General features: G+C 42.6%; 1 protein-coding gene across 2 annotated transcripts in view; it reads right to left on the bottom strand.

Annotated features, from left to right (window-relative positions):
• Window positions 1–12464, bottom strand: part of MICU3 (mitochondrial calcium uptake 3) — a 35879-nt gene extending 23415 nt beyond the window's left edge. Inside the window, exons 1-6 of one of the 2 annotated variants that reach the window (XM_068116450.2) lie at window positions 12183–12464; window positions 11015–11171; window positions 8472–8506; window positions 6113–6191; window positions 3367–3414; window positions 789–871 (exon numbers count right to left, since the gene is read on the bottom strand). In XM_068116450.2, the coding sequence (XP_067972551.2) occupies window positions 789–871; window positions 3367–3414; window positions 6113–6191; window positions 8472–8506; window positions 11015–11171; window positions 12183–12365 (585 nt within the window). In that variant the 5' untranslated portion in view covers window positions 12366–12464. The remainder of the gene's footprint in view (window positions 1–788; window positions 872–3366; window positions 3415–6112; window positions 6192–8471; window positions 8507–11014; window positions 11172–12182) is intronic. The other variant, XM_068116458.2, reaches the window with a different exon arrangement.
• Window positions 12465–13654: the final 1190 nt, after the last annotated feature.

Raw genomic sequence — 13654 nt, 5'->3', positions numbered from 1 at the left:
GAAGTTGGAACTTAAAGGAAGTGTCATGACTGGTGTCGAGCAACCGAACCAAAGGGAATACTACATTTTCACACCTTTTCTCACGGTTATAGTTTATTTCTGTGATATTAAAAATCCAAGACCTATTATTACTTTCTGCACTGATGTTTTTAGTTGTGCCAAATCAGAGCACAAGCCCAAAATAAGATTTTCATGGCTTTGGCTAATTAAGCTTTAATTTAATGTAATTTGTGATTTGGCAACCTAAGTAAGGTAAAAATTCATTGTTCCATCCTGAAACATGGAAATACTTCTCGGTGGAGAGAAAACATTATGTAAAAGTTGCTTCAAATTAATCCAAATGAACGGGAAAATATATTCTTTTCAATCAGAGAAAAATATATATTTTTTTAACCCGGGTGATGTATAAGCAACAGGCCACTACCTCAATCTCTCCCGAGTTTTTTTTTCTTTCCTGTTAAGAAATATATAACCTCCCATATTTGAGCACTTTCAACTAGCGCACAAATAAAAGGCTTCCTTTTCTCCCCTTTTAAAAAAAATACCGTGGTATTGTTTTACCACAGGTTTCTGCTAGTTTCCAAAGTTTATGTTCAAATCAATTACAACATACACCCCACTATGCCATTCACTCGCCCCAACCTCTCCCCCCCCCCCCCCGCCCCCGCCCCTCCAACCCCTACCAAAGATAGAATACCTATTTACATAAGGAACACGTATGAAATATTTCATCGTTGTCATTCACATTAACTCAGTAACAAACCCATGCCCCACAAGAGCAGTTGTACCACCAAGAACTCCTTTTTGTCAATTCGCTTGTTCCCATCTGTATCCAGCATATCAAATGCAAGTTTGAAACCTGCACGTGGTTCTAGAACACAGACCAAAGCATAATAAATTATACGTCAGGATAGCATGCATCCGGAGGGTAAAATCAGTGACACAGTTGATCTGATTTTCAGGCATGTCATCCATCTCTTAATTTAAATAACATCTTTCTTAAATTGTGCTAAATATAATTTTACCTGTTTAATTTAAAGCAAATTTTTTTATATGAGTTCTGCATGTCGGCGATGAGATACTCATGTACAAAACTAAAAATAGAAGTAAAATCTCCGAGGCCATCATTATGCCTAACATTTTTTTCTAAAAGGGTATACAACTAAGCTTTTGAAAATATAGCAAGATTATAGGGTAAAATACATTTACACTTTTCTTATTATTGGTTGTTTTCATTTGATTACGTGAAGGCAACTGATTGACTTGAAAACAATTTTGCTCGATTCAGAAATGCCAAATCTATTCACTGGAATCCATTTTTATTAAAGGGGAACCCAAACACTCAGACCAAGTCGATACCCCACAAAATAGGCATGATGTGTCTTTTTCCGATTTCCAATTTATAAAGTAGGTAATTTTGGAAATTTGCTTCTTCTTCACGATTAGCTGTGACTTTGACCGCTGGAATTTGTCCGCCAACTCCATGCTGTCTACGAGTTACATCACGGTAACATTGAATTCAAGCGGCGAATATTTTTCGTAATACAAACCAACATGGCTTCATGCTACGCCACTACGCCAGTGGCCGAAAGGTCCAAATGTTGCCATAAATTGTACAGGGTTTGTCCGAGTGTGGATCGGGACTGCAAGATGTTTGCTTTTGTGCTCAGGACATTTTACAGAGCACTGCTATGAAACAACAGAGATGGCTGTAGATCCTGTGGTTATCCACCACGATTGAGAGAGGATGTCACGCCCATAATTAAGCGGAAGAAACAACCATCGCTTGAAACTGCAACACCATCTCTACCGAGCTACCAGCATATGGACACGGACAATTTGAGCAGTGAATCAAACACTAGTGTTGGTCTGCCGGCGACCGATCTCATCTCGCCACCACCCCTCTCTCCCCCTTCACTGGGGCGGGACATTGACATGGTATGGACACAGCACGGACATGACAGCAGGACATGGCATAGACACGGCATGCTATGTCGTGGCCATGCTTTTTTCGTGTCCTTGCTGTGTCGTGCCGTATCCATGCTGTGTCATGTCGTTGCTGTGTTGTGTCCGTGCTGTGTCCATGTTGTATCCGTGTCATGTCCATGTCGTGTCCGTGTCGTGTCCGTGTCGTGTCCGTGTCATGTCCGTGTCATGTCGTGTCCATTTCTTCTGGAGTAATTAACCGATTTATCAATTAATACAAAATCCCTGATAAACTGTCAGTTGAACAGAAAAACAAAACCTACCAAACTATAGTGAACATGTGACCGGCATTTTCATCTGCACTACTAACACCCCTATCTTCACTAACAGCATCTTCGTCTGCATCGCTCGTACAAGGCTCAAAACGATATGGCTCCACAATTCCCCCAAAAGCGTTTCCATCACTAATTTTGTCTTCAATAGTTTCTTCAAAATCCCACTGATCCATTTCAATATACTGAGAACCTTCAGAGTTGCTAATGATGTAGGAATCAGTATTGGAATCTGAGCTCAACATGCACTGTTTCTCTATATAAATCTCCATTTGGAATTAGGTGGGTTCATCGTGTGACGCCATCGGCGAAATCAAAAATCGACACTTTAGGGCTGTTTTCGACACTTTGTGATTGGCAAATCTTTGTGATTTGTGATTTGTGATTTGTGATTCGACACTTTGTGATTGGCAAAAAGAAAATCAAAAATTTGATTCCTTCAAATGAAGCCGTGATTAATGATTTTCAATGGTTTGCAGAATTTTTTTTTGTTTTGGTTCCCCTTTAAGCAACTCGTAACACCCATTTAAAAGCACGCATATGATAAAACAATTCAGAATTTAGGATCCCAGTGCATACAAGTCAGTGCCATAAAAATATCAATTTTAAAACAGCCCATACACATCCACCATTCCCACATCCATCATCTCTTCTACACACAATCATTTATTTCCCCATTCTGTTTCTCTCTGGATAATTGTTTTGAGTTATTCGTCCTTTCTTCCTCATATATGGCTCCTGTCTCTCATCCCACCACACCACCACCGCCTCCTTCCCCGTAACCCTTTGGTGGTCTGGAAACCTGCTGACATTTGTCATTTAGCTCCTCCATGAGCCTGGACCCTTGTACGAGGTGTTTCAAAAGTAACATTGCACTGACCGAAACACTTGTGTTTTATGTGTTTGTTAATCTTAAAATTAAAATGTTTGCTTGTTTTCTTGCAGGTATCATTGACTCGCTCAAGTAAGATACCCTCCACTGTCTTTGTTGTATTTGACAATAAATACTTTTCTCTGAAAGACCTAGCTTTTTGCACAAGAGTCAAGTTTCTATTGCTCTGTTTCTTTTGAAACAAAGTGTATCAAAAACATTTTATCCAATTCTCACTTGTAAGGATGCATTGAAGAAAGATGTACTCTGTGTAGGAGATTAAACCTGAAAAAATAGAAATCAAATATGGTTATTGAAATACCTTTAACATCCTTTAAAATTGATCATCGAAAAAGATATCTTATATTTAGTGCATTTGGGGAAAGGGAAGTCAGGAGATGTTCAAATATTCAGTGCACAGTGGATGTCATGCTAGTAGGTGTGTAATTAATGTGACGATGCTGGAGCCTTTATCAGGGAGAAAGAAAGGAAGAAATACTTCAAGGCCACAAGCATTATTCGCTTCAGTGCAGCGTTCCATACAAATAATAAAATATAATAATGTACACAATGCCAGCCAAAAAGGATGTACAAGATGCCAACTCTGTCATCTTTAAACTTTGCGTGTAAGGTGGGAAGCGTGAGGATTTGGCACGCCATGGCCACTTCGCTCTAGTATTTTAGTTCATTATCTCTGCGACTGAAGGTTATGTTTTCACCCCTGTGTGTCTGTATGTCTGTCTGTCTGTTTGTGAGCAGGATATATCAAAAAGTTAACTAGAATATTTTCTAGTTACCTTTTTGAGATATCCTGTTATATTATTTTTACTAAAATCTTCACTATTTAGAAATAGGACCAAAAACGATATATAGCAGGATATCTCAAAACGTTATGGGCGGATGGACGGATTCGGAAAAAAAAACTTGGGGGACAGGTTGTGTGTGTCATTCGATTTTGGTGAAATTTTGGGGAAATTTTTATTTCATTTTTTAAGTGATTCTTCACCGTGAAGAGAGGGGCGAAAAACAATATATAGGATGATATTGCGGAAAGTTGTGGACGGATTATGACAAAACTTGGTGGATGAGTCGATTGGATGACACGAACAAGCAGATTAAATTTTGCTTTAGGTCCGGATGCAGACCCAGCCTATCAGTGGTATACAAAATGTAAACTGTTTAGTCTGCCAGTGGGTATACGCTCTACCGAGTGCCGTTCTAGTTAATTGAAGTTATTTTCTGGTGTTCTTGCATTGGAATCTCACGATAGGATTACGAAGCACTGTTACTCTTCCAACTGTGGCAAATTGACAGGATCTGTATTTTATGCAACCTTTCATCTGGCCATGTTCCCCCTGCCCTTTCCTACCTCCGCCCTGGCCAAGCCATCTCAGGTCACATGTGTTTCTCAAGAAACTCTCACCTGCTCGCCCTCTCAAAGTCCAGGATAGTTGTTCACCTGCCTTCATTCATCCCCTTATTTTCCTCGATGGAGAAATGAATAACTTATTTATAAACTGTGAGTGAGTGGTCTCTAGTAATCTTGGTGGGTTGGACCATCGTCTCAAATGTTGGGAGTATAAGTGTTAGAGGCAGATCTACAGAATGGGTGGTGGCCGTGTTCAGGCCGTTGGTGCTCCTATGGTTGGCAGCGAGTGCCCCGGAAGCATTGACGGAAAGAGTGGAAATTATATGTGTGGGAATGTTGCATACTCAGTCAGGGTCGCCCAGATAACTCAGATGGCAGAGCACTGGTGCGCTTCACCAGAAGACCTGGGTTCGATTCCTGGTCTGGGCCTGTTATCTTCCCATCTTCTATCTATAATTCCAGTAATCTCTGTGTGTATGTATGTCTGTATGTTTGTCTGTGACCGCTGTTTCTCGACAACCACGGGTCCGATATACTTTAAACTTGCCAGGTATATTGCTGGGGACCCGAGGATGTGCCTTTTCAAGGTTTCATATTAATCGGACAAGTAGTTACCGAGCTATGGCGATTTCTTTACCAAACTCCGCAAGCCGTTCGCTTTGGACCAAACCATTTCATGTAAATAGAGGGGGGGGGATTGTCACCGTACTCGCAAGCCGTTCGCTTTGGACCAAACCATTTCATGTAAATAGAGGGGGGGGATTGTCACCGTACTCGCAAGCCGTTCGCTTTGGACCAAACCATTTCATGTAAATAGAGGGGGGGGATTGTCACCGTACTCGCAAGCCGTTCGCTTTGGCTTTGCGAATGGACCAAACCATTTCATGTAAATAGAGGGGGGGGGATATAATTTTAGATATATATATAGTACGGGCATGCCCTCGTATATATCAATTTAACTAATACACATGATGATTCTTTCCCACTCTGTTTATCCTCTCTGAGCCATGTTCCTCCTTTTAAATTCCTTTACATGATATTTCTCCTTTTCTCATTGGACATATCCATCTCCCCCATACCCTTTGTTAGTCTGTAAACGTGCTGTCCTTTGTTATTTAGCTCCTTAATGAGCCTAGATCTTTGTATAAAAGTTTATATTGTTGATTATTTTTTTTACATTACTCACTGAGCTCAATTAGTACACTAATTAAAACTCACCATATGTAAGACTTTTGGAGACAGAAAATATTTGTAATTTGTGATAAAACGAACTAACATAACTTTAAACTATCAAATTAAGGTGAAAATATTCAGGAGATCAAAACCATGCTCAGAACGCATCACATTTTGGCCTATTTTATCAGTGTCCCTGCCTCACACGACTCCGTCCTTGAGGGCCACCACCCCATTCTGTAGATCTGCCTCGAACACTTATACTCCCAACATTTGAGATGATGATCCAACCCACCAAGATTACTACACACCACTCACTGACAGTATATAAATAAATTATTCATTTCTCCATCGAACAAAAACACCATCTTGGGTTGCCAAGGGACTTTTACTATTGTTTTCAGATTTCAAACAAAAATAAAGTCACAAAGCGCCTCTCACCATCATGTTCAAGGTTTCGGAACAAGCGGGATGAATTCTTCCAAATTGGGGGTGTGTAGGAAAGCATCTCTTCGGCTTCCTGCAATAGTAAAAAGTCATAAGATGGAGATCAAGGACAGAAGCTCTGTTGGTTCAACATTTGTAAATGCTTTTGTTCAGGGTCACTGCCTTTGCAAAGATTTCTGCGGTTGACATCTGAAGAGGCAGAACCACAATGCCTAGCCAAGAGTTTAAATTGTATATACGGTATTGTTTTTTAACATTATATTTAATATCTCTATAACAATTTTATACGAATTTGTAATGTTTTTTTAGAAGTTTTCTAAGGCTCGAAGATGAAGATGTGCATTTACCACATGCAGGATAATGTCATTTGGTAACATGGGTTTACTTTTGCATGAACTAGGCATGCCACATATTGTACTGATCACAAACATACTGCATATCTATCTGTGACTGTCAGTGAGATGTAAAATAAATTAAAACACGTGAAAAAGGATCTTTTATAATACGTAATTGTTGTTGTTGTTGTTGTATAGCCCCGGACAGTTCTCTCGCATAGGCTTGCGGCACGGAGACAGCCATTGGATCTCGCAGGAGCGACCCAGAGATCATCCACATCCAGGATGGTGTACCCCGCACTCACGAAGTCAGGGCCACGACAGAGTTAGAGAGCGAGAGAGAAGAGACAGAGCCAAGACGGAACGGTCCAGTCCATGGGGCCCGAACGGCACTCTGACTGTGACCTCAAGATCATTGTGCGAATGAGATGAAAAAGGACTCCACTGAAAGTTCCGGTCAACACGAAGTTCAGCATAATAGTTTCGCGCTCACTCTCTTCCACACCGGCAGCAAATTGTGTCACACCGGTGACAGGTCACGTAATATAGAAATTAGAAATTGATGTCCTTATACAGACTGCATTCTCTTTCGAGTTTCTTTCTGGTCTGTTTCTGTGTTTACTCCCTTTTCTCTTTTCCAGTTAATTTATTCACTTCACTCGTTCCACCCTCACCTCCACCTGCGCTCGCTATAACTTCCTCCCCGCTTCCACTTGCTCCAATCGCACATATGCCTGCACTCAGTCAAACTCTACCCCTGCCTGCACTCGCTCCATCCTCACCCCCGCTTCCACTTGCTCCGACCGCACCTATGCCTGCAGTCACTCCAATCCAACCCCTCTCAGAACTTGCTCCAATCGCACATATGCCTGCACTCAGTCAAACCCTACCCCTGCCTGCACTCGCTCCATCCTCACCCCCGCTTCCACTTGCTCCAACCTCACCTATGCCTGCAGACACTCCAATTCCGCCCCTCCCAGAACTGACTCCAACCCCACCCCTGCCTGCAGTCACTCCACCCCACCCCTGTCTGGAGTCACTCCAATCCTGCCCCTCCCAGAACTTGCTCCAACCCCACCCCTGCCTGTACTCACTCTAACCCTACCCCTGCCTGCACTCACTCTAACCCTACCCCTGCCTGCACTCACTCTAACCCCACCCATGCCTGCACTCACTCTAACCCTACCCCTGTCTGCACTCACTCTAACCCCACCCCTCCCAGAACTTGCTCCAATCACACCCCTGCCTGCACTCACTCTAACCCCACCCCTGCCTGCACTCACTCTAACCCTACCCCTGCCTGCACTCACTCTAACCCCACCCCTCCCAGAACTTGCTCCAACCACACCCCTGCCTGCACTCACTCCAACCCCACCCCTGCCTACACTCACTCCAACCCCATGCTTGTCTGCACTTGCTACATCCACTACTGCCTGCACTCAGTACGCCCCCACCACTCCCCACACTTGCTACACCCCCACCAATGCCTGCACTCAGTACGCCCCCACCACTCCCCACACTTGCTACACCCCCACCAATGCCTGCACTCAGTACGCCCCCACCACTCCCCACACTTGCTACACCCCCACCAATGCCTGCACTCAGTACGCCCCCACCACTCCCCGCACTCCCTCGACCCAAAGCTGCTACTAACACGACTGCAACCTTAAGTGATTTCAAATATATCCATCATACCTTTCATCAAATCACAATAACAAATACAAAGAACAACCAAGTATAAGCATGTTCTACCGTAAGAGCGCTGAGCCCACCACCTGGAAGCCCAACACCGGAACCAGAAGCGATGGTAGAAATGCAAACAATTCAGGTAAAATCTTTGTAATTTTTTTTTTTTTAAATGGCTGACGTGGTTAAACTACCATCGCAGCATGAATGGGCATCAAACACTGCATTCCCTTGTTTTCGTAGGCACTTTTCCAAGGAAGTAGGTAGGATTACATGAATATGCTTGCTTTTAATGTATTGGTCTGAATTGCCTGGCGGCTGTGTTTACTTACCTGCTCAGAAATTATTCTGACTTGGCCCCTTTCCACTGAAATACAAAACAATAGGTTGAGATTAGGTCGATGCCATTGTGATGCTGATACAAAATTCCAAACGAGTACACGAACGCCAAACTACCAAACAGTTTATCACCCTCGCCTGAGGAGAGAGTGTTGCATTTGAGTCCCGTTTGTTTGTTACCTGGGGGAAAAAAAATAAAAATTGCAGGTATGTTGATCACTCCGGTTTGTGTGTTTGTGTGTTTGTCTGTTCGCTCGCTTATACTTGCCTGCAGGGCACAATGTTAAACCGATCTTCACGAAACTTCACAAAATGGTAGAGTTCGTGGTCCGACAAAATCCTATATATTTTGGGGTCAAAAGGTCAACATAGGCCAAAGGTCAATCACTTTTTTTCAAATTTCTAAAATCCTCAATTTTCATCCAATTGAATTGAAATTTCAATAGGATTGTCATATCGACAAACTGAATTCATCCACCCACTATTTTTGAGATCAGCTTAGGCCAAAAGGTCAACATAGGCCAAAGGTCAACCACTTTTTTGAAATTTCTAAAATCCACAATTTTCATCTGATTGACTTGAAATTTCAAAAGGATTGTCATATCAGCTAACTAATTACAACCACCAACCATTTTTAAGATCAACATAGGTCATAAGGTCAACATAGGCCGAAGGTCAACCACTTTTTTGAAATTTCTAAAATCCTCAATTTTCATCTGATTGACTTGAAATTTGAATAGGATTTACATATCGACAAACTGAATTCAACCAACAACTATTTTTGAGATCAGCTTAGGCCAAAAGGTCAACATAGGCCAAAGGTCAACCACTTTTTTGAAATTTCTAAAATCCTCAATTTTCATCTGATTGACTTGAAATTTGAAAAGGATTTACACATCGGCTTACTGAATTCAACCACCAACTATTTTTGAGATCAGCATAGGCCAAAAGGTCAACATACGCCAAAGGCCAACCACTTTTTTTTCAAATTTCTAAAATCCTCAATTTCCATCCGATTGACTTGAAATTTGAAAAGGATTTACATATCGGCTAACTTAATTCAACCAACAACTATTTTTGAGATCAGCATAGGCCAAAAGGTCAACATACGCCAAAGGTCAGCCACTTTTTTTTCAAATTTATAAAATCCTCAATTTTCATCTGATTGATTTGAAATTTGAAGTGGATTTTCATGTCAGCTAACTGAATTCAACCACCAATTATTGAAGAGGTCAAAAGGATGGTCTACTGAGTGCCATTCTGCTTTGTTCTCTTTTGCCAAGTGTCGCTCTAAGAGTGATTTTTCATCTGTTTGTTTGTCTGTTTGTTTGTTTGTCTGTTTTTTTGTCTGTTTGTTTGTTTGTCTGTTTGTTTGTCTGTTTGTTTATCTGTTTGTCTGCACAGAATAACTATGATTTTCTCTGCAACCGTTGGTCCGATTGACAGGAATTTTTCACCATCGGTGCAACTCCACCTGTAGAATTTTAAAATAATTATGACGTCATAGGTCACGTGGTTCGGTCGCCATCTTGGAAAAACCGAAAAACTTTGCACCTCCATATCTCCAAAAGCACTGAATAGAAAAAATTGAGACATGGCTCATTGTAAAGAACTCTCCATGGGAAATAAAATATGTTAATGATGATGTTGTGGCGGTTACCTTGTGTGCAGGTAACCGCATGTGGCGGTTACCTTATGTGATTACCTTATTTGGGCATAATACACGTGCACGGGCCTGTTGGACTTGTGGTTGTGCGGACGTGACGCACGCGCGGTTGCCGGAGCCACGCCCTCCGAAGAGGGCTTTTGGCTTTATATAAGCATGCCGACTTCCGTTCGCTTTTAGTGTGCTGGATCTTGCTGTTACAACAAGTGAATCCTCTTGGATTGCGCTGAGGTTCGGGCATGGAATTTCGAGCCTCGATCATGGTTCGAGCCTCGATCTTGTATACAAAAATAATAATAATAATAATAATAAGAACCTTGGGCCGAATCTCGCGCTTCACCAGTGCGCGTGCGCGAATTTACGTCACGTCGGCAGCGAGAAGGGGTTCCCCAACACGAACCAATCAGGAACTGCCACGTCACACTTATATGATCTCAGAATTCCTGTGACAGGAATTCGCGTTACACTGGCTGGAAGTCATTCGCTAGAGGCGCTTCCTCAGCGCTAATAAACCATCTTCGAACCCTACGAATGGCCTCGTTCTCTCGCCTTCCGCGACTCCTAAAATGTCATACGTGCCTCCATTATGTAGTCATAATTGAACAAGTACAAAATTTTATCCGATCAAGATGAAATTTATTGAGCATAATCTAGGATAAACTAGTTTAAAAAGAAAATGATTACGTCATCGGGCACGTGGTTCGGCCGCCATATTTGTTTTAACACAAAAGCCTTAAAAACCACTGAAAATACATCCTGGCGAGGGTCTGCAACCTCTGATTTCTCCTTCTTGTTTCCACTGTGTATAGTAAGTTTGTGCCACTGATCATTAAGTTATACATATATTGATTACAACTGCTTCCAGCACACCTTGGGGTTCCCCCTGGCTGATGGAAAGGAGGAAGTCTCTGGGAGTGAGGTAGAGTTGCTCTCGCACACGCACAGAGGCAAAATGCAGGAATCGTTGCTCACGTGCTGAGAGCCGGGGCGGTGCGGGTGCACATACGCGGCCTGCACTATCTGCACCCTAAGATGTGTGGGGAAATGGGCGATGGGGGAGAGATTTGAAGAGGTAGCCTTGATGTGAGAATTCATTTCCTAAAACACTTTTTAAGACAAATAATGATAACTTAATTGACAACACCATCTAACAAATACACATATCAAGCCGGTATTGTTTCCACAGGTGAATGTGGGCCAAAGGTGGCATGGCTACCTGCCAAAAGTGTTGCATTTGAGCAATCAAGTAAAGTCAAAGGGGATCCTTTTGAATCATCGAAGCACATTGTGAAGTGCTCCGTCATCTGCAGGTGCAGTGTACAAACTATGATTGATAAGGATCCCAGTTCCTTGCACAACAACAATGAATCATTCATCCTGGCTATTGTAAATGACTCTCCATTGTACATACGTCATATGTGCCAACATGGAAGATCACAATGAGGATGACATCAGAAGCCATATATATATATATGATGGTGTTTGAAATATTGATCCTGGATCGATAATATCAGGGAAAGGACTGCCATGATAGCTTAGAGGTAGGTACACATCTATCTAACCTATCCAGCCAGGGTTGGAATCCCGACGCAGATATAAACCGTCATCCTGGTGTTTCACAGGCAGGGTGATTCATTGTGTGTGCCATCTCTCGGATGGACGTTAAGTTGGGCATCCTGTTGGTTGGCATTAGTTGCTGGACGTTAAAGATCCCACGGCGTCCTTCGCCAAGAGTAGGCGAGCTATCGCCGGCACCCTGAACACATGACAATTTCCTGCTCTAACTATACTTCGGTTTCCCTGGGCCAACCCATAGGACATACTTTACAATGCAGCGCCCCTGCTGGTACTGCTCCAGCGTGGTCTCATTTTATTATATTATCGGACATGGTACAGTCTGTACAAGTGAACGGGAAATTGAGCACTTATTACGTGAACCGAGCAAAAGGCAAACACGCTCTTGCTATCCTGGGGCCGACGCACACGTGTACGCATTATATGTAGCGCTGTGGACCATGAGACCGCAATGCGCGCCCACCTTGGCGAACACACAGCTTGCCGCAACAAGCGCGCCCCCGCTGTCCGCTTGCGTCCTCTCCCCCCGCCCTTGTCCGCGTCCCTGCGTCTGTCCGCTGGTCCAGAAGCCGAGCAGGGCGGCCGCGGCTCCCGCAGCTGCGTACGAAACTCTGAGGGATAGTAAGGACGAACATTTACAAGCCATGTTTGTCCACACGCTTTATGGTTCCCGTATCCCTGCCGTGTCTTCTCCCCCTCCCGATCTCCCAACCTCCTCTCCTCCCTCTTCGCTGCCTTCTCCCTCCTTCGTTTCCTTCATGTCCCCGTATCTCTCTCTCCCATTGATCCCGTCCTCCTTGCTTTCCATTTCATTCTCAGGGGCTGGAAAGCACATTCATGTTTACCTTCATTTCTTATTCTGTCCTTCCTTCATTTATAACTTCTTTATATTTCCCTTTGCCAGAAAGGGGTTTTGTGGGTTTCAGCCCCCCTGCATCCATGGTGTTTATTAGCGTTAAATTGGTACCCCTAACCCCTCTCTTTTCACAACTTTTTACCTGCGCCAACAAAGGTGGATCGAGGTTATGTTTTCACACCTGTCTGTTTGTCACTTGGCAAAAAATAAAATAAAAATTTGACAAGTATGTTGATCACTCCGGTTTGTGTGTTTGTTTGTTTGTTTGTGTGTGTTTGTTTGTGTGTGTTTGTTTGTGTGTGTTTGTTTGACTGTCCGCTCACTTATACTTGCCTATAGGTCACAATTTTAAAACGATATCCACGAAACTTCACCCAATGTTAGAGCTCGTGGTCCGACAAAATCCTATATATTTTTTGAGGTCAAGAGGTCAAATGGTCAACATAGGCCAAAGGTCAACCACTTTTTTCAATTTCCAAAATCCTCAATTTTCATCCGATTGACTTGAAATTTGAATAGGATTTGCATATCAGCTTACTGAATTCAACTACCAACTATTTCTGAGGTAAACATGAGTCAAAAGGTCAACGTAGGCCAAATTTATAAAATTTTCAATTTTCATCCGATTGACTTAAACTTTGAAAACGATTTGCATATCAGGTCACTGAATTCAACCACTAATTATTTTTGAGGTCAAAAGGATGCACTACTGAGTGCCATTCTACTTTGTTCTGTTTTACCAAGTGTCGCTCTTTGAGTGATTTTTCATCTGTCCGTTTGTCTGTGAACAAAATATCTCAAAAATTTGTGGACGGATTTAGACGAAATTTGGCAGACATGTAGCGTATGTGACAAGGACGAAATGATTAGATTTTGGTGAAGATCCGGATTCGGATCCGGCTAGTAGAATTTTTTAAATGTGATTATTCACCATTGGGATTTTGGGCCAAAAACGAAACATAGCAGGATATCTCAAAACGTTGTGGATGGATTTGGACGAAACTTGGTGGACCGGTTGGGTGCCTGGCAAGGACAAATAAATTCGATTTTGGTGAAGATCTGAATGTGGATTCACATAT

Source organism: Myxine glutinosa, chromosome 1, assembly GCF_964187855.1.
Source record: "Myxine glutinosa chromosome 1, kmMyxGlut1.1, whole genome shotgun sequence".
Taxonomy (NCBI): Eukaryota; Metazoa; Chordata; class Myxini; order Myxiniformes; family Myxinidae; genus Myxine; species Myxine glutinosa.
The sequence above is the reverse complement of the archived record's forward strand: the minus strand, read 5'-3'. Positions and strand labels throughout refer to the sequence as shown.